Here is a 21058-nt window from a genome sequence, read left to right on the forward strand (position 1 = left end):
AGACAAAATTTCCGGAATCATTAAGGCGTTGAATAAGTTAAAGTGCAATCCATCGGAATTTGATAAATCATTGAATAGTTCTTTAAATCGATATTATATCAAAATCGATATTTTGGTTTTGGAATGGCGGTATTAAAGACATTCAAAAACATACATAAACCATGTTTTCGGAGAACTTGGTTAATATTTTTTAAATCATTCGGCTAAAACTGCTTTGAAATAAAATAGAATAAAAACTTTTTAAAACTACTCTTTTATCAAAATACGGCAAAAAAAGAAGTTTAATTATTATTTCTTAAAATCATTTTATTAAAATCTTTAAAAAATGTATATTAGAAAATATTGGCTTTATTGATTGATAATTGTTTGAAAAACTGACTAGTGTATATTGGAACATGCTTCTAGGTTATCCGAAGCGATTACCAGATTTAACGGGCAACCATGAAAGCTTTTTAGTGAATTGAAAAGTATAATAATTTTTTTTATCGAATGAATAGGTCTAGAGCCAAGGTACATTTTGGTAACATATTTTAACAAGACCATTTGAGAGTACGAAAATAAACATAACCGTAACTTGATTGGGGTTAAATGATTTTTGCATTTGGTATTCAAATATCTTTTTATTTGAATATTACCTTAATGAATATTAATTAATTTCCAACTTAAAGCGCAATTAAAACATTTCCGTCCTCTCTAAAAGAGATGTCCCCGATCGTAAGAATTTTTGTAGAATAAAAAGTTGTTATTCACTACCTCGTCGAAATATTTTCAAATTTTTTTCCTTATTCGCATAAATTACTAAAATGTGCCCTGCCCCTAAACCTACGAATAGGGTAGATATTTTTATTTGTTTTATTCCAATGTTGACATCACTTTTTTTTTAAGTTTTGCATGAATTAATCTAATTGAACTATTTAAAAAATAGTAAGCAATTAAAAATTCTTAATTATGTCGACTTTTTAAATTTAATAGAAAAAAATTAATTGTTTTAAGTTTGAATTTGAAATAAACCAAACTATTTACAGCTAATTTGTGTAAAGTATTTTCGTGATAAAAAATTTGATTAGCTGTTTAATCCTATTTTGAATGATATTTCTAGATATATTATTCATTCTCTCTAACAATTTTCTGTTTAAGTATAATTAATTTATATTTTATTTACTTTATTCGAAGATTACTATTTTAGAATCACACAAAATTTTCTTGAAGTAAATAAAATATGAAATAATATTTCTTTTTTTATTGTTGTCAATATAAATACTTGCGTTGAGTTTTAATTGTTAAGATTATTACATATTATTTTATATATGGATTAAAAATCTTTAATTAAGTGATTAAATTATTTAAAAAAATACATTTTTGGTTTGGTGAAACTTAATTATTAGAATTTTTTAAATATTATTTAATTTTTCATTTATCATTATTAATAAAATTTATAAATATATACAATATAGAAATCAAATCACATTTAAGAGTTTTTAAGACGGAGGATTTTTTTCAAGTTTTATTAGTAAATACATATATTGAAGTAACGAACAACCCGAAATTATTTATAATTTTGATAGACCTCTTAAAAATACTGAAAAGTTGTTCAGAAATGGAATATTTTATTAAAACTTATATTTTATTCTTTGGAAAACAAAAACATTTATCATTTTAGTTAAACAATAAAAATAAATAAATAAAATCTACCGTTTTCTTTAAAACCACAAGTATAGACGACTGGTCTGGTAGACCACGCTCGAAGTTTTAACAGTCAAAACTAACTGGAATCGCACGCGCCAACGTGCGAGATCTCTCTCCCGAGGTAGAGAGAATCACTGGAGACAACGTCTTCGCTAACATATGTAACTAGATTTTTGGAACTCTCAAAATGTCTGCCAGATCACACGCCGATAAGGTATCTGTCTTAGAATTATTTCGAAATTGCGTCAATTTATATAACTCTTCATTACTATTTTATATTGAAATAAATTCAATTATTTGTAAAAATAAATTGACTTTGAGTTGAAAATTAAGCCACATATAAGATCTCGAATCAAAATTAAAGAAAAAAATTTTATAGTTACCAATTACGTGTGCTTCGAATGTGACCGTTTTAGTCCATGTTAAGAGTTTTTTTTTATAAAAATACATTGAAAATAAAACAAAATACTATTAATGAGTAGAAGGAAATTAATGAAAAATCCATATCGTCTTAAATTTTCTTAAATTTTAAAATAGCAAAATGTAATATTGTAAGAAAATATGAAGAAAAAAACTGAAATATCAGTTTAAAAAAATATGATTATCAATTTTGATTTGAAGTTTATTTTTTATATAATTAAATATATACATACATAATATACGTACTAAGTTTAAGGTTTGTATATCTGAGAGCTACCATTAGATCCGGAGTTAAAATTTAATAATAACTCATTCATGTTTAGTTTTAATTATTTCAAGAAAATAATTCATAAGAAGAAGTTTGCTAATCCATATTTCTTGTTCAATTAAATAAAACACTAAAATAAGTTTTTCAAATGAATAAAATTTTACCTTAATCGTTTTCTGGATTGTCGTATCAAGAATAAAGCAGATAATTTTTAATGACAATCATATTTACATTCAACTTGCTTTTATATAGGATGAATAAATAATAAAAGCTACAAAAAAATAATAATAATTTTTCATTTTCGAAATGTAGAAAAGTGAAGAAACATCAAGTAGTTTTAATTAGAAAAACTAATATTTAAATTATAACAATTGTTGAAAATATTTAACCAAAATTACAATTTACTTGCAAAAAGTCTGAATACAAACTATTTTATAAACTCTCTTTAAATTCAATGAAAGGAATATCACATTAAATTTTTGTGCACTAATCTACATCTTGTATAATGAAGGTTATAAGTATTACAAACAGTATTTCATTTTCTTGCCATTTTCTCTAAATGGAATAAAAATTTTATTTTAAAAGTTATTTTGAATTTGACAACAGATTTTTGAGTTTTTAAAAGCTAAAATGAATGATTTATTATTATATTCAGTGGCTACTAGAAGAAAAATGAAAACATGTATCCCTAAAAGAGTTTTTCTTTTTTATCTAAAAGCTAGCAACAGCATTTTCTTACATATTTTGCACATTTTGAATTTTTTTTTCATATTTATTCTTTTTTTTCTATTAATTTTTCATTATTGATTAAAAAAATAACCAATAAAAGTTTTAGTTGTAGATAATGACAGCAAATTAATAAGCATTCATGTATTTAAAGTATATATAAATATTTGAACACGATATTTTTCAAAATAAAGTACAAGAGGTATATATTTTCATATGTCGTGTTTGTCATCAAATTTCCCAATTTTTTTATTTTCACAGTTTTGAAAAAAGTGGTAATTTTTTAACCTTCAATGGAAAACAGAGTTATTATAAGTTTGTAACCAGATTCGAGCCCTGTTTACTTAAAAAATTTGATCTTATGTCGACCTCCACGTTGCTTACTTTACTTGTATACGGACTTCAAAAGTTTTCTTTGCCTAAGAAATATTCGATTCAACATATGAACAACGTAAGATATTACCGCTAAGACTTCCATAATTGGTTCTATAATCCTGCGGTTCCACTATGGAGATTTTTTGTTTTTAATATGATAACACTTAAAATGATTGGTTATCGTCGAGATTGACAATTGTTATTTGTAATTCAAATTTAAACATGCCAAATCTATAGTATTTAAGAAGATAATTGAATGCAATATTTTTTTAAAATTTTTTTTATTAAATAAACGAGTACAAGGAAAGCAACATAATGATGTATAGAATATATTTTTCAAAAGAAGAAGTTCTAGGTAATTGTGATCAAAAACGTTTTTTTATCAATATTAATTTTGAAAAATTACTCCTCCTAAGATGTTGTTAATAAGACCGTTTTTTTATAAATATTAGTTTTTATAAAAAAACGTTTTAGTTTTATTAGTAAGATCGGAACATATAGCATTCCGACTTCCCCGATACAAAGAACAATCGGTTACAGCTATTTATTTTTACCGTGACTTAAATAAAATATATGAATGGCCAATATAAAAAATACACTCTAAATTTTTATTATTTTTAATTATCACTTTAGGTGAATAATTCTCACTACACGGACAGAAAAGTGAAGTATGCAAAATATGAACGTTTAAAACTCTTAATTAAACAAAGAGGAAGATAATTTAAAAGGGACGTCATTGTTGAGTATCGCCATAGAGATTACACGTAAAACTCTTTTTTGTAAGAAAGAGATGGGCAACAATCTTTGAATGCTCATAGCTTTTTCGTTTTTTAATTAATTTTAATTCAACATTTAAATTTTGTTATGGTATCAAGTCTACTTTTACATTTTTGGGGGTAATGGTACATATATACTAATTATATATTGGAACAACTCAAAATAATGAGTTAAATTACCATCTTCTCCGATTTTCAACTTACCTGCTCCTAAAATTAGATTTCACAATGATATTTCGAGAATATTAAAAAGAAGCTATTCAAATTGTTTATCAATCAGTATAATAAGCAATACATAGCACATAATTGTAATATGTATTGCGTATAAACTGATTCTTGTAAAGAAACTTTTTTCCAAATTTTGAAACTTCGAATAACTCGAAAATTTATCAATTAGTTGAGTTATGCCAATGATAAATTCTCTTCAGTATCTCATAAACTAACGATTGACGCTTATTATGGTAATGTAGATGATCGTTTTGTAGAGATTTATGGTCTATGAGTAACTCTCAACAGTTTTCACATATTACGAAATTAATTTTAATACAGCAAAAACAGATTTCTTGTATTCTTTTTTTGGACATTAACAATAAAATGAATGACTAAATCAATGTTTGATCATACAAACAAATTTCTTTTTTACTCTCAATTTTCGTCCGATTTTTTAAAAAATACGAAATTGTGACCGACCGTAGTATTCAAGCTAAAACTTCGGTCGGAATTTTGTTTATAAAATATGGTGCTCTAGTACCAGCTTAAGAACCATTTAAATTATTTCTATTTCAAAATTTGGTTTTTAACATATAATACCAAAGACTTTATGATTTTCCGGAAAAGAAAACAAATTGCCAAGATAATTACTTTTAATTGTTAAATTTTAATCATTTTACTATGTATATTAAATTACAATTTTCCAAAATATTTTGATATTCTAGAAATATAAAGTTTAAGGGTAAATTCAAATGAATTAATAAATAATTATTTTATCATCAAGGTTGTTATATTGGCGTTGTAATTTAAATACATAATATTTGGTAAATGCGCACCCCTACCCCTAGATGTCCAATAAGTTGCAATCAAACCACTTTAGTTTTAATACACGCAGATCTGACAATTTTATAATAAAAAATATATATAGTGTGTTTTATTAAAATAAATTATTCAAATTTTTTAAAATGGTAAGTATTTTATTAATTTTATTTTATATTATTTAAAGTTTTTTAATATATTGTTAAAACATTTTTTTATGCAATATACATACATACATGTATGTATATGTGTCATACATTTATATTGAATGTAGTGGATTAATTTAAGGGTGGTGTGAAAATTATCTAGGAAAAAGAGTATAAATAATTTTTTTTTTCAATAGATATAATAAATGAAAATTTATTACAAATGAAGCATTATGAATTTATATAAAATAATATTCAGAATAATTATTGATCTTTTAATTTCTGTTTGCAAATGACCTCGGGATTTTAACCCCTAGCTAATTAAAGGCATCCCTTCACCTCAAATGTCACCCTTTCTATTTAATGTGATAATGCTTCATTGATATTATAAATTAATAATATATTTTTAGCATTGAACATTTTGTTCAAATTATAAATTTTACAAGTAAGATTATTTAAAAAATAGTAAAATACTATAATTAAATTTTTTTTTACTAAAATTTTTCAAAATTTAAATCATTTGAAAGTTGAAAAAATATTTTTTTTTAAATTAGAAATTTTAAAATAATTGGAATGTATTTAGGTTTATTTATAAAGTAAATATATTTTGTAGTGTTTGAAATTTAAATATTTGAAATTATCGAAAATTCGCTACTCCTGTGAAAAACTAAAGCATTTTGTGGTTAAATAAGAAAATGTTTCACAATTTTTTCAAGATTATAAATTCTTGATACTTATTGTTGGAATGATAAAATTTTATTAAAAAATGTTTGTTGGTAATTCAAAGTCGTTATACGTACACTTCCGTTATACAATTATAACGTTTAAGCTATTATTTTCGCAAAGAGTACCGGTAATCAAAGTGATTTTCAGAATTTTTAGAATCGTACGAGATCTTTATTACAGTTCAATCAAAATGAGGTTTTGATTTTTATATTTATTCTTATTATGTCCGTATGCAATTACTATAAGATACCCTATTCTCTATATCAGTTGCGGTTGCCAACATTGATCCTCGTTTTCAATTTACCTTAATAAATGATTTTTTAGAACCAGCAGTGTTCTGTGTGTGGCGCTAAATTGCCGAACTGTCGAAAACTTGACCCCAAGTACGCACAATATATGAAAAATGCTCATTACAGATTTCATGGAGTAAAGTTGACGCCAATACATACACATTATAATTGATAAATAAGAACATTGCATGTATTAACTATTGATGCAGTCGGTTGTTATTTGTATTGCAATAAAAGCGGTTTTCCACTAAACGGGCAAACAAAAAAAAAACAGAAACTCGTGTCGACAAAAACTAAACTGCAACTTTTTGAAGACTGACAATGTAATGACCATTACAGTTTCAGTTTTATTTCAATTTTGTTTTTGTTTTTCAACAAAAAGTCAACTGTCCGTTTAGTGGAAAACCTAAAATTAGAATGTTAGCAAGTTTTTGACATATTTCTTTCTTTTTAATTACAGGAATGCAAAAGTGATTAGTTTCCAATACAATTTTTTTAAATAATCAACAAAATTGAACATTTCAATATGAATTTTTCTCCATTTGGAGGACATTTTCCTGCCTCAATACCGACAATACATCAATTTGCTGCAAAATTTGGTACACCCGATACACCATTAGGTGGTGTAGCAGCAGCAACCGCAGCACTTGGTCATAATCAAGATGTTTCACGTTATCATGGACCGGGTGCTGGTGGCGCTGCCACCAGTCATTTTAATCAACATCATAGTCCATTGGCAATGCCTGTTAATATGGGTAAATTCCGCAATGATAATAATGTACAAACAACACAAAATCAACAACATAACATGATGAATGTTGTTACAAATGGTCCTACTAAATATCATACAGCCGGTTAGTTGAATTTGTAAAGAATTTTAGTTTTCAATTCTCATATTAGTTCCGATTTTGATTAATTTTAAAAAGTTTGTTTTGATATTATAGTCCAAAAGTTATGGATTTGCTAATACAAATATGTAAAAAGTGTAGGTATATGCTTTAATCAATCTCTGTAAAAGTGTAGCCTTTGTCCTGATATCGATTTCAACGCATCTTTCGTTAAAATTTGAAAATGTGCGAGAATAGTTGACAAAATCTGAAATCAAAATTAAAATCGATTGATTGCAGCTTATGACGTCACCATATGTTACTTTCCTTTCTTCATATTTTTACATTTAAATCGTTCATATTTTCGTAGATATTGGTTCTATCCAAAAATTGATTTCACACTGTGTTTTGGCTTGCTAAAGAACTGTCACAAATTCCAAAAGTGATGCGAGATATTATTTTGACTGATTCTAAATAAAATACAAAGAGATAGTGGGCGACTCTGGCACATTTTAAGGGTGGTGCAAGATTTGATTTTGGAGCACCGTACTCCCATATACATAGACTTGTAATTATGGTGTACATAGAGACTGAAAGCCTATACACTTTTTACATCTAGGGGCATTTTCACAGAGAAAAGGAGGTTCATATTAAAAAATTATTTCAAGTCTGTTTTTGTCTGATGTAAGGCCTCATATAATATCTTCTTTTTTCGGGATGGGCCTGACAAAAATTGATGATGTCTTAGCCTAGATGCAATTATTTTAATAATCTCAACACTTTAGAGCTTGTATACTTAATGTGATTAAAAAAAAAACGTAAAAATCGAAAAATCTATAGCGTTTTGATACTTTCCAAAAGGGGCCCCCTGGTGCACCACTTCCATCACTCTAAGACCGTTACTGCAAAAAGACAAATACAAAAGTTTCATTAAAATCGGAATAATTATTGAGATTGGAATAAATTAATTAATCAATTCATTAAAATTGGAATAAATTAATCGAATTAGGTTCAAATCTCGCACAACATTATACAAGTCCATTGTATGCAACGCAACAGCAACATCAACAGAATCAGAGTAACAGTCGTGTAAATAATGATCGTCAAGATGTTAAAAGAAATTTAACAAGTGTTGGTGTTTATGGGACACAACAAACACAGCAAGAGTTATGTGCGGCAATATTACAGCAGCAGCAGCAGCAACAACAACAGCAGCAGCAACAGCAACAACAACAGCAGCAGCAACAACAGCAACAGCAACAACAGCAGCAGCAACAGCAACAACAACAGCAGCAGCAACAACAACAACAACAACAGCAACAAGATGTTAAACAACATGAAAAAGTCAAACAGGAACAAGATAGTGGTAATAATGATGATAACCGACCTGGAAGTAATAGTATGGATTTTGGTACTAAATTATTATTTTGATGAGAAAATTTTTCGAACAAATAGTTAATACAATTGACGGTTTTAATACATTCGATCACGTGAAATTGGTTATTCGTATATGTAGTTTGGAAGCTATTGACTTGCCCTTGCAAAACATAATCTCCCATGATAAAAAGGCGGTTGCAGGAAACGCAAGCAGGAGACCCTTGGTTTTTTGAGGCATCGAAGTTTTGAGCATAAAATAATACAGCATTTATTTTTTTAAAACTTTTCGTTTCTTAATGTGGATAAATTATAGTGATAATGATCATTGAAATTGAAATTTCACATCTTTGAACGTTTTGCTATTAATGGCCACCCACATCTGTTATCTGTTTCGAATATCTCACAAAAATACAACCATTCGCCTTTCAGACTGTCTTGCGTATCGTTTAGGAGGTCATTGACGACAATTGGAGTTCTTTTCAAGATTACTCCTGCCGTTAAAGATTTTAATTACCGAGGTATTCCAAGAACATTGATAAACCTAAGTTCGTTGATAAATTTTTTTGTGGAACAATCAAAAGCCTTTTCCATAAAAGCTTCAAACCTTTGTCATAAGTATAGGATACTTGACCTTTGAAATACTTTTTGGTTGTAAAATACACGAGAAGTTAATAAAGTAGACGCGCGGAAAGCAATCGGTAAACACATATCAAACTATTGTATTCTTTCCGAATTTTCCGAACTTTAGATATGATCTAACGATATTTTAGATACAATTGTTCGAAAAAATTATTTCTTCTCAAATTCAAAATTTATGTTTTTAACTAAGTCTACATATAAGAAACTATTCGATTTAGGTTTGCATCAACAACAAACGAGTCATTTGCAACAAGGAACAGCAACAGCATCAATGCCAGCCAGTTGGCAAAGTCTTGCAACACCCGGTTCAACAGTTGCTGATTATTTATCACATTTACCAGCATCCACACTACCATTATCGTTACATCACTTTTTAAAATATTCCGCTGAAAATATCAAAAAAGAAACTGTACAAACATTACAAAATATCAACACTAGCCATCAAACATCCGATCCGAATAATTTATTGTTAGGTAGCGTTGTAAATGGTAATTCAATTACATCAAATAATGTGGTGAACAATACAACAACACAAACACAAAATGCCACCAATAATACAAATACGACAACAACATCGAAAAAGAAGAAGAAGAAGAAGGCACCAAAAGAGAAGAAACCACGTCCAAAACCTGGTGAAATACGTTTAACAACAGCACTAGACGGTTCAACATTATACTGTTGTCCGGAATGTCATATGGCATACCCTGAAAAGGAATTGCTAGAACAACATTTGGTTGGACATACACTAGAGAGACGCTTTGTATGTGATATATGTGGAGCTGGCTTAAAGCGAAAAGATCATCTAACGCGTCATAAACAATCACATAATCCTGAACGGCCTTATGTATGTACTGTTTGTTTAAAAGCATTTAAGCGCAAAGAACAGTTGACATTACATTTTGTTATCCATAGTGGTGAAAAACGCCATATATGTCCAGAATGCGGAAAAGGTTAGTTGTACTTTATTATTTTAAAACACCTTACCTTCACTTATGATGCCCCAGCCAAAAGAGGGACTTTTGCTTTTATTAGAAATCTAATTAAACAACGAATAAGTGATGCATCTATCTTGGTATAAAATGCGTCAATGTAGAACGTTTTAAACTCATGCATTTTGCAGACCTCGTTAATATTTTATCGTTAATTGTTTTATTGAGTTGAATTCGAACAGAAGTTCTGAATTAAAAAGGACACATCTTTGGTGACACGCTCGGAAATTTTATAAGTTGCTAAAATTTTCAATAAGAATTCTAAGGATTGTGTGAAATGATAAATTTCTAACTATCCTGGTGGAAAAAATATTTGAAGAAAGAATATGTCTAGTCTAAGAATAAGGAACTCTGAATAACTCTGAATTTCTCAACGTTTTTGAACTATCTAATTCATATTAGACAGTCCAAAAACGTTGAGTAATTCAGATTTATTCAGAGTTCCTAAGAATTTTTCAAAGTTTCTAAGACTTATTATTCTTCAAATATTTTTTCTACCAGAGTATTTAATAAGGATTAACTTCCTATTTTATAAAATCAAAGATACTTTTAATCTTAATTATATCAAAATTATGTTTACTAACTTGATATTTTCTTTAATTTGGAAGGTTTCTATCGTAAAGATCATTTACGAAAGCATACAAGATCGCACATTGCACGACGAGTAAAAGCTGAATTATCACAGCAAGCTGGTACACCAAATTTAACAGGTAGTTTACAAAGTGGACAAGTAGCAGCTCCCGGTCCACCAACGCAACCGAATCAACAGGCGATAATGTCATGAACCTTAATCCCCGGTGTGAGTGATGGAGTGGCAAATAAGAAAACTAAAAAAAAGAAAGGTGATTTAGGTGATATAAACGGAAGACTTAATTTAAATTTAATCGGCAAAAATTGGTCATAATTTATTCAAAATATTTTTTTAACTCACACACATCAAAATTAACCAATTTTTGCACCCAAAAAATAAAAGAAAGCAATATAATAAAAAACGTTTCTTTAAAAGAAAACAAAAATATAAAAGAAATATTTTTTTATTTAAATATTTTAAGATTTGTTATTTTTTATTTATTTATTTTTGTTACTCAAATTTTTATATATTTTTACAAAACAAAAAAAATTAATTTTCCATTCCAATACGTTCTTTTCACTATGTAACTTTAAGATTAAAAAAAAAATAATAAAAAAACTCAGGTTTGTTAATAAAACAGATTTTAATACCTTAAAAATTTCAAGTGATATTTTGCATATTTTTTAATGCATCAAAAGTTCAAACTGGAAGGAAAATATTGGATCTATTTATGATTGTTTTTGTTTTATTTATTTATTTTTCGAATTGAATTCAAATTCAAAACATTTTTTTATTAAATTTCATTTTGTACCTTAATTAACGCTTTAAACATTTCTAAAAAATCTATTTGATATGCACAAGAATAATATTAAAGTTTTAAACAAGATGAAAAACCTGACACACGTACTATCGTTTTTTACGCACGTACAAAGCTAATTTTTTATAGTTTTTTTTCTGCATACGATTGCAAATCTTGCATACGATTGGATTAAGAAAAAGTTTCAAATATTGAATTAAAAATATAACAGTAAATGGAAAATATGAACGATCTGCCTGTTCGGACATCTAGCCTCAAGATAATTTTCTTGCACTTTTCATCATTTCAACTTTCAATTAATTTTTGTTAACAACTTTCCCAATAATCTGTGCACATCGATCTCTATATTGCGATGTATATTGTGCGAGACTAAACCGTTTAACCAATCATTCAGTAGTCTCTCCAAGATTCTTGTTTTCTGTTTAAAGTATTTGACTCAAAGACAAAGTCAAAAAATGGATCGAGCTCAAAATATGCATAAATATCTTAAACAGCGGGCTAGTCAATGGAAATGCGTTTCCTAAATGGCTGAATTACAGGGCTATATTGCTCAATTTTATGTAGAGCGATTCTCTATGAAAAGGAGGTTAGACCCCAAAAACCCCTCATTCGCACCGGCCTGTAATTACTCAACAATTTTATGAAGTAATTAATATATAAACAATTGTAACATTTGGAAACTATTTTTGCAATTGCCATTGATTTAGATATTGTAAATAATATCTCAGTTATTTGCTTTTTTTCATTCAATACTTTTATCAAATGACCTTCTATTAAAAATTTTTCGTTATGTGTGAACTTTAAATATCAGTTCAAATACATCTTTTGTTCAATAGTAAGTTTCTACATACTCATTCTTTATCACAAATTATGAATGCAGTCTTCCATTTATTCTATTATTTAGTTGTATACCAAATAAATTTTTTAGAATCGATTGTTATATTTATTTATGTGATTTATTTTTTCTTGAACATCAGGGAATTATTTTTTTACTGAAATGGAATCCTTATTCTTGCTCCATCGACCCATGAACAAATGCATGACTGCCACTTAAAAACTAAAAACAAAAGGATACCTCTGATTTTTATGTGATCATTTTATTTTTTTCTATTTATAATTTATTTATTATTATTTATGTTATTTTTGTTTATTTATTATATATTTGTTATTATTTTTTAATTCGCACTTAATAAAATATTTAAAAAAAGATAAAAACAATAAATATAGAATTTGTTTGTGCCATTTTTTATATTAAAAAACTATAAATTAAAAAGAAAAAAATTAAAAAAAAAAAAAAACAGAGTGTTACATGTAGTGTATTTAGAATTATGCCATAGCATTTTTGTAGTATTCAAAAAAAATAATAATTAAAATCAACTTCTTCTAATTAATAATAACATTTAATAAACAATTTAATTTAAAAAAAAATAATAATTAATTTTGTAAAATTATGAAGTAATTATATGATTACAAATATCTGTGATTTTAGACTTTAAAAAAATTTATAAAAAAAATTGTATATTTATATGTTTATTTATTATTTAAAATTTTTTTATTTTGAAAAAAAAAATTATGTCTGAACTGTCTCAATTTATAAACAAAATTATTAAAAAATATTATTAAAAAAAAATCAATCATATAATTGCTTCATTATAATTATAAAATGTGAATGATATTATTTATAAGAGAAATAAATGAATATTGAAGTGAAATTCTTAATTTTAAAACATTTATATATTTCGAAACACTTTTGATTAAACAAATGAACCTATCTGAATTCAAATTGTGGAGGAAAAAATTCATTTTTCAGGAGACACGGCCTTATTTAATATGTGAGTGCTTCAAGACAGTGCAGGGCATTTAAATTTGATCTAATTTCGATTTATTTACTGTCCAATTTTATTGCTCGTTAGTAATATTTTTGTAAAGAGGGAAAGTATTATGCGTTATTGATTGTTTATAAAACAATCATTGTGACAGGGATTTTAACGCTAAGATGTCAGCACCACGAGCAAAAAAAATGTAAACCATATTTGTTAGACTCAGCTGATCATTGAATGAAAAGACAAAAAATGTATCATATTTGTACATACATATGTTATCATATATGATTGGTATCTAATTTGAAATCGATATTAACAATTGACAGTGGAAATTCAAATTTCGTAATTTATAGACATGTTACAGTATTAAAATCGACAGAATTTTAAGTTTCTATTTGTTCCGAAGTAGACTTGTAGATTTTTGTGTATTATTTTATAAAATGTACTTCTGTGTTACAACTCAAATTATTTCAGATAGGTTTTTTTTAATGGAGTGTTTGAACTTGCCTCAGTATGTATTGAAGCTATAATTGATGATAAGATCTACCTCAAAGATTAATTCTTCACTACCAAACAAAATTCCGTAATAGAGAACCATTTAAAAAAATAATAATCTAGTAATTGGGAAATTAAAAATACTTCGCAGTTTAAAAAAAAATCTACCGTGCAATCGTAGAACGATCTGTTGTCAGACCGATCGATTCTTGCTTCATGGCCAGATTCTGTTGTGTATTCAGTTCCAGCTAAAGACACTAGAATCAGAATTTGCTCATCAGATAAGAAGGTGAGATTGGTTCACAAAATTTAATCGATAATATTTCTTATATAAGAATTGATTAACGTTTAATATGTATAGTGGTAAAACAACAAATTATATTTCGTTTTCCCTTTATATATTATATATTGTAATATATTGCTAATATTTTGATTAAAAATGGCGACAATAAAGCAAAAGTGTTATTTTAAGCAGATGAAGCTATAAGATTCTGCCGAGGCCAGACGCCACGCAGAAGGTCCACAGCTTGTCTGTCGGGATTTCTCCTAGAATTGATAGATCCAAGGTTTTGGACTTGAACATTCTAAACCTGACGCTCTGCAGGTATAAATATCATTTCATCGTTGTCCATGAAGGATTATTAGAGATTCCCATGTTATATAAGGTGGTAGATCAATCGACTGTGTTCTGTCAAGAGTTTCACCACCCTTCTCAGCTATGCTCTAGTGATTATATACAGTTTGCCCTGCGCAAAGTTCCTATAATGAAGATTGCCTTGGCGTAGTCATTCCTTGATTCGGTAAATTACGGAGCATCTTGCTATGGGAACAACAGGCTCAGAGGAAAGGGTCATTTGACTCGATCTCTCTCGTACCAACGAGCTCGATGCTCCATTCCCTTTAAAGCCAGAGTGATCCGGTATACTCAGATCAGTTGACTGTGTTTTTACATAACGAAGAGACACAAGGACAATAGGGTCACTCTTTTACTTAAAAGCGGTATATGAAATTGTCCAGACATTAATATGTGTGTGTTCTAAAATTCAAATCATTTAATTCTTTGATTCTTTCTTCGAAACTCAAAAATTATCAAAACGGGTGTTCTATTCAATGTTTTTATTCCAAATCCTTATCGCTAAAGAAGAGTAATTTGTGGCAGATACCTTCATACCTCACATAACGCATTTTAAAATTGTATTCACAATTTCGTCAATTTACAAACTTCTAAACTTCAATACATAATAAATATGAGGCAATGTAAATGAATCACTTTTATATTATTAAAAATATATAAATGTGAAATTTGACTTTTGAATCATAAAAAATCTAATAATTTTACAATTTGTTCAGTTTGAAAATGGACATTAATTGATAAAATCAAAACATTATTTTTTTATTTAAAAATATAGTACATAAGTAGTAAATATAAGAAATTATTTAAACAATTTCAAAAGTCATAAAAATCTCATCAATATATATTATAATGTTAAGTCATTTTCTAAGTAAATAACCATGCAAATTGAATTAATTTCTTAATTACAGAGGAATTAAATTAATTATTTCATAATGTTATTTTCAATAATCGTAATTTGTTCGGTAATTGATGATATCATGTATATTTCCTAAAAATATGTTCGATTCAAATATACGGTGTTAAATTGCTGAATATTATTGAGAAAGCAAAATTTATTTTTATACAAAAACTTTAGAAGAAAAAAAAATATCTCCACAAAAAAAAAATTGGACAATATTTTTTACTAATTTGTATTATAGATATTTACTTTAGGAATTCGACATACATTTATCACATATTATAATGAAAGACGCTAAGAATTTCACTGCACAAAATATTAAAAGTATATACTCAGTTTGATTGTGGAAAGTATAGTATTTTTTTGTCTAATATATTATAAAAAGTCTTATATTAAAATATTACTTCTAATAACTAAAAAAAAAAAAAATAATTGCTTAACGTGCCGTGAACAAAATAAATCCATATTACTTAGTTCGGATTCATAAATTATAATTAGCTATTATAATATTATGAGAAATCATTTTATTACTTAATTTTAAATTAATTTAAAATTGTCATTCAAGTTATTATAATAGCTTTTCTATTAGTTTCTCAACAACTTTTATGCAATACATATTAACATATGGACGAAAATCTATTTTTATATTGAGTATGATTTTATATGTTGTAAAATCTAAGCTGTAATTATAGGAATAATATTTCTGACATTCAGAAATCAAACATGCCCTTCGAAATTCAATTAATTAAATTTTTTGTCAACTGTTTTAACGAAGTATTACTCTAAATATTTGATACAGTGATCCAAGTCACAACACCAGACGTTTGAAAGAATTCATCATCCATTTCTTTCGTTCCTTATCCAATGTGTCGAAATTATGGTGATGAAGAGAAACTTAAATGTAAAAAAGAATTGTACTAATATTGAGTGAAAGGTAGAATAAGATATTAATTTCAGGGGAGGGAAAATTAGGGGTGCAAGATACAATTTATAACAGTCCTGACGTCTATGAATCATAAATGCAGCTAACAGTTTAACAGTAATAAAAGCCATTAATTATGAATGCCTTCTGCGCTAAGATAAGCGGATCACTTCAATTCTATTTGGATCTCGGTACACTTTAAAAAACACAACGCATTGGTGAATTATACCATGTCCAACATAAGATGATAAGAGGGACATTATTATATTATACGTTGTATTTGAATTCGGCAATAATTTTGTTAAGAGTCGGATCAATTTTTTCCGGCTCTTTTTTATGAATAGTAACTGATAATGATAATTTTAAAATAATTTAAATCTCAGATAGATGAAAATAAATAAAATACATACTTTTTTTTAATTTTTAATTAAAAGGTGATGACATATTGTCAATTTACAAATAAAACGAATGCAGAGCTTGTAGCATTTAGTACCTGGGTATATTCATTCGAGTTATACAGAGAATAAAAGCAACATTTTCTATTATAACAGACAACCATTTTTTGAAATGAAATAAACATTTTACTGAGCGTTGTTTATATTTTCTCGTAGTATTCGTTAATTAATATTTTTTATTATATTTAAAATTGCTTTATTTGAAGATATCAATAATATAGTTTTCAAACTTATATTTCAATGAACCATGATAATAACATTAAATTTTCATTCATATGTTAATTCGGACAGTTTTAAGAGTTATTTCCACATTCTTTTTTAAACTAATGAAAAGTGCTACTATAAACACCAAAAATAGGGTGATGAATAGATAATTAGAGTGTGATTAAATCTATTTACTTTATACTAGTGACTCACGTGGATTGAACTTGCAGATTTCATCTCGAAGTGATTCACTATGTTTTCCTAATATTCTCGAGCGTTTTTTCTTATCATTTGCCTTGAAGCATTTCTTGTCTCCAACAACGATTACCTTTTTGCGTTCTAATTTTTTTGAATTGCTTTCTCTCTTGAAATGGCACACATTGCGAAATTGCGAAATAAACTATATTTACCGTCTGTATATAACACACAATATAAATTTTCCTTGATACAACTTAGCGCCTCTGACCCTTAAGATAGCCTTCAGCCTTCGATCTCAAAGATTGCTTCGCTTCCAATATAGTATTGATCTTAATCATTTCAAATGAAAAAATCTTAAATATAATAAAAAATATTATGAAATTTAAAAAAAAAATAATAATGATATAAACAATAATAATAAAAATATTTAAAATAAAAAATTATAAAAAAAAATAAAAATAAAAAACAACTAAATAGTACAAACTACTCTCATGCTACAGACTTAAGTCTCACATAAAACTTTACCAATATATTAAGTACATAATAATAATAAATATAATATTTTAGACAGTAGTTTAAAACAAAACCGTACCGTACTTATGTAATAATTAACAAAAAAAAGTGTTATGTTTTGTATTTGTAATGCAGTATTTATAAAAAAAAAAAAATTAAACAAACCGATTAAAATATGATTGATTAAAAATAATAATATTGTATTTAGACAGTGATTGAAGCACAATGAACATTTTTCATATATTCTACTTATTTTAATTACAAAAGGATTAAATAACAAACACGATTCAAATATCAATACATAGTTTATGTGTTTACTATTTTATTGGACAAAATGATAATTGAATTTGTAAAAAGATTACGTTAGATTGCAGAGATTTTCCGGGTAGGACACACTTGGGCCATAAAGTCCATTATGGTAGCTGAAGAGGATATCGCCCCATAAAAGAACGATTATTCTTTGAACTGTTTGGAGCTATTCAAGAGTTCAAAATTCTAAATTCGAGAGGATGTCAAAGAATGGCTAACAGCGTATAAGTCTTCAACAGATGAGTCATTGTATCTCCCGCTCTCTGTGAATGATTCTACAATAAACTATTAGGGACTTACTTCCCAGACAGAGCCTTGTAATATTCGTCACTATATTGCGTATAGAGATCGTTGAAAACGAAACACTAACAGCACCGGATTTTACTAAACGATATCTGTCTTGCTGTTTCACAAGTACGTTCCTAATGCCACCCTAAAATTGGCCTTTTTTAAGATAGAGACTTCCTCAGTGATGCTTATTTCTGATGGCTTTGTGCCATTTCAAGTTACTGACTACACATAACTGAAATGTGCCTATGGCCAGGCACCTATATGACCTAAATACGTAAATAGCTGGAAACACACAAGAAAAAGAGATTTTTTTGAAGCAAGAAATGTTTTCTCGAACTTAGCATTTAATTGCATACATGAAAAAATGGTTTTCTTGCCTCAAGAATATTTGTGGATTTTAGAAGGAAAACAAAAACTTTCTTGTGGCAAGAAAAATTTCTTGCAATTAATAAAGAAATGTATACATTAATACCACTCATTTGGTGGTTGATCAAAGCTAAATTTCAAACAGTTTCAGAGGCTACAGATGGAAATCGACCTCCCAACTCACTATATACAATTTATGATTCGTCTGGAATGGTTTTTAACAATATGATTCAAATTCACTAAAACTGATTTCAAGCTCATCAAATTGTCACCGAAATTTGTCCATTTTGATAAATAAGGACACAGCAGGTGCTTTAATATTTCGCGGTACGTAGGCGTTTGAATGATTTTGAAATAAATTTTGGAGATCACAAGTCAAGATGGACTTATCTCGTAGTATATATATTCATCAATACGTGAAAGCAGATCCATTACATTCGTTTTGGTTAATCGTTTAGTCAGTCGATTCTTTTTATCATCGAATCACGGCCATTGTGTTATTTACATTAGTACAGTAGTTTATTGTCCAATAGAATTTGTCTAAGCACAAAACGTGTATTAATTTTGATACCCTAGTTAATTCTGTTTGAATAGAAGTGTTAAATGAATGTTTAGACATAGAATGATCTGTAAAATTTTCACGTCTATTTAGTGAGACGTAAGCAATAATCATATGTCTGTTATTTTATTTTAATTAATGATCATAAATTTAATCATCTCTCCACTATATTTAGTCACTAATAAAAGTTAAATTATTATATACAAAGTATCCAAAAATAATAGAATTTTTATAACTTGTAACTTAAATAATAATTATCAACGAAAATTCTGCAAGTAGGTAGTTTTCTTTTACACGGCTCGAAAACTTTTTGATCATGCCCACATGCTTCACTTTAACCGATATTACAAATATTTGTATTAATTTTTTTTATTCTAATAAGATAATTTTATACTAAATGCAAAAATCATTTTGTTTCTAACTTAATAAAAAAGAATTCCGAAAGCTTGAAATTTGCAGAAAATCGTAATTTTCAAGTTGTCCAATTTAACTTAACATTATACTTGTGCTATTCTTTAATTAAGTGTCGGACAAAATGATTTTTGCATTCATTATTCAATTACGTTCCTATTAGAATAACCATTGTGTGTGCGATCATAGAATTTCCTAGTCGTGTGAAAGATAAAAAAAGTTGTGAAACTTGGCATAATTAAGCTACACATCAATTTCGGGAAGTGTATATACCAATAACATTGATATGCTGTTGGGCACATGTAGTAAAAGCAAAATTGTTGACGCTTGACTTTGTTGACGTCAAGTAGTCAATATGCAATTTTGGGAACTACTCGAACATCAATACTTAAGGGAACATATATTCTTAATGCATTTTATGTAGAGTTAACAGACTGATAAGAATGCGGAATTTAAATATTCTTGAGCTCTAAGCTTTTTGGATACACTGTATAAAATAAATAAACATCAATGACAATGAAATATCTAACACTTGTAATAATTGTACTAAATAAACATTTAACACGTTTTATTAAAAACAATTAAACAAAGTGAATAGAATGGTATTATATAAATGATAAACAATTTAGACAAAAGAATGTTGTTACCTATCTCCACTTGCAATGTCAAAACCAATCCTTGTCCATAACAGTTCCCCTGTTCGGTCCTACGCCAGACGATAAAAAATATTGGGAAAGTCAAAACAATTTGAAATTTTTAGGGCTCAGTACCAATTAAAACGTGAATCGACGCCAAGCGTTAAATGTAATCCGACGTTAACCATTAGGTAATGAAAACTAAATAACCAATCAGAAGTCATGTTATGGTTACGATACGATAAAAATAAATGTGGCTTCGGTTCATTACCCAACACCTGCGTTAGACATCATTTAACGTTTCAATGAAGCTGAAGAAAATAAATAGAACATATTTGTTTTAATACTGATTACATAAATTTGAAGCTAAAGAAATTTTACCAGATTAAAATAAATGCAAGTGGCTGCATTCAGATAAACTTATACAATTTAACGTCCGCCAGTCATATTGACAAATTATTATGTTTATTATGAAGAAAAGTTAACTACCACAGGTTAAAAATAGCTGCTTTTTGGTAGCGCTGAATTTTGATATAAGCACGATAATCCAATATTCCCCTTCTTCATGATAAGCAATACGAATTATTATTTCACACATTCTTTTGTCTTAGGTTAAAAATAACTATTTCCATATTAAATTAATAAATTATTAAGTACAAAACTCAATTTTTTAAAATTCATAG

General features: G+C 27.5%; 1 protein-coding gene across 3 annotated transcripts; it reads left to right on the forward strand.

Annotated features, from left to right (window-relative positions):
- Positions 1 to 5304: 5304 nt before the first annotated feature.
- On the forward strand, positions 5305 to 11187 carry LOC123296447 (mastermind-like protein 2). 3 transcript variants are annotated; one of them, XM_044877920.1, is made up of 5 exons: positions 5305 to 5429; positions 6903 to 7296; positions 8279 to 8680; positions 9504 to 10235; positions 10883 to 11187. In XM_044877920.1, exons 2-5 carry the CDS (start codon positions 6969 to 6971, stop codon positions 11056 to 11058), a joined length of 1638 nt encoding a protein of 545 aa, XP_044733855.1. In that variant the 5' UTR covers positions 5305 to 5429; positions 6903 to 6968; the 3' UTR covers positions 11059 to 11187. The 3 variants fall into 3 exon arrangements, with proteins under 3 accessions (XP_044733855.1, XP_044733857.1, XP_044733856.1); XM_044877922.1 differs by having other exon boundaries at positions 8279 to 8668; XM_044877921.1 differs by lacking the exon at positions 5305 to 5429 and having other exon boundaries at positions 6625 to 7296.
- The last annotated feature ends 9871 nt before the right edge of the window (positions 11188 to 21058 follow it).

This window comes from Chrysoperla carnea, chromosome 3, assembly GCF_905475395.1.
Source record: "Chrysoperla carnea chromosome 3, inChrCarn1.1, whole genome shotgun sequence".
In the NCBI taxonomy this organism is placed as follows: domain Eukaryota; kingdom Metazoa; phylum Arthropoda; class Insecta; order Neuroptera; family Chrysopidae; genus Chrysoperla; species Chrysoperla carnea.

What these genes read in the sequence shown, in the direction of transcription:
- LOC123296447 (XM_044877920.1), top strand. Translation starts at nt 6,969, where the DNA reads ATGAATTTTTCTCCATTTGGAGGACATTTTCCTGCCTCAATACCGACA. An exon ending in TACTAAATATCATACAGCCG is followed by an intron (nt 7,297 to 8,278) that starts GTTAGTTGAATT and finishes TAATCGAATTAG; the next exon opens with GTTCAAATCTCGCACAACAT. An exon ending in AAGTAATAGTATGGATTTTG is followed by an intron (nt 8,681 to 9,503) that starts GTACTAAATTAT and finishes TATTCGATTTAG; the next exon opens with GTTTGCATCAACAACAAACG.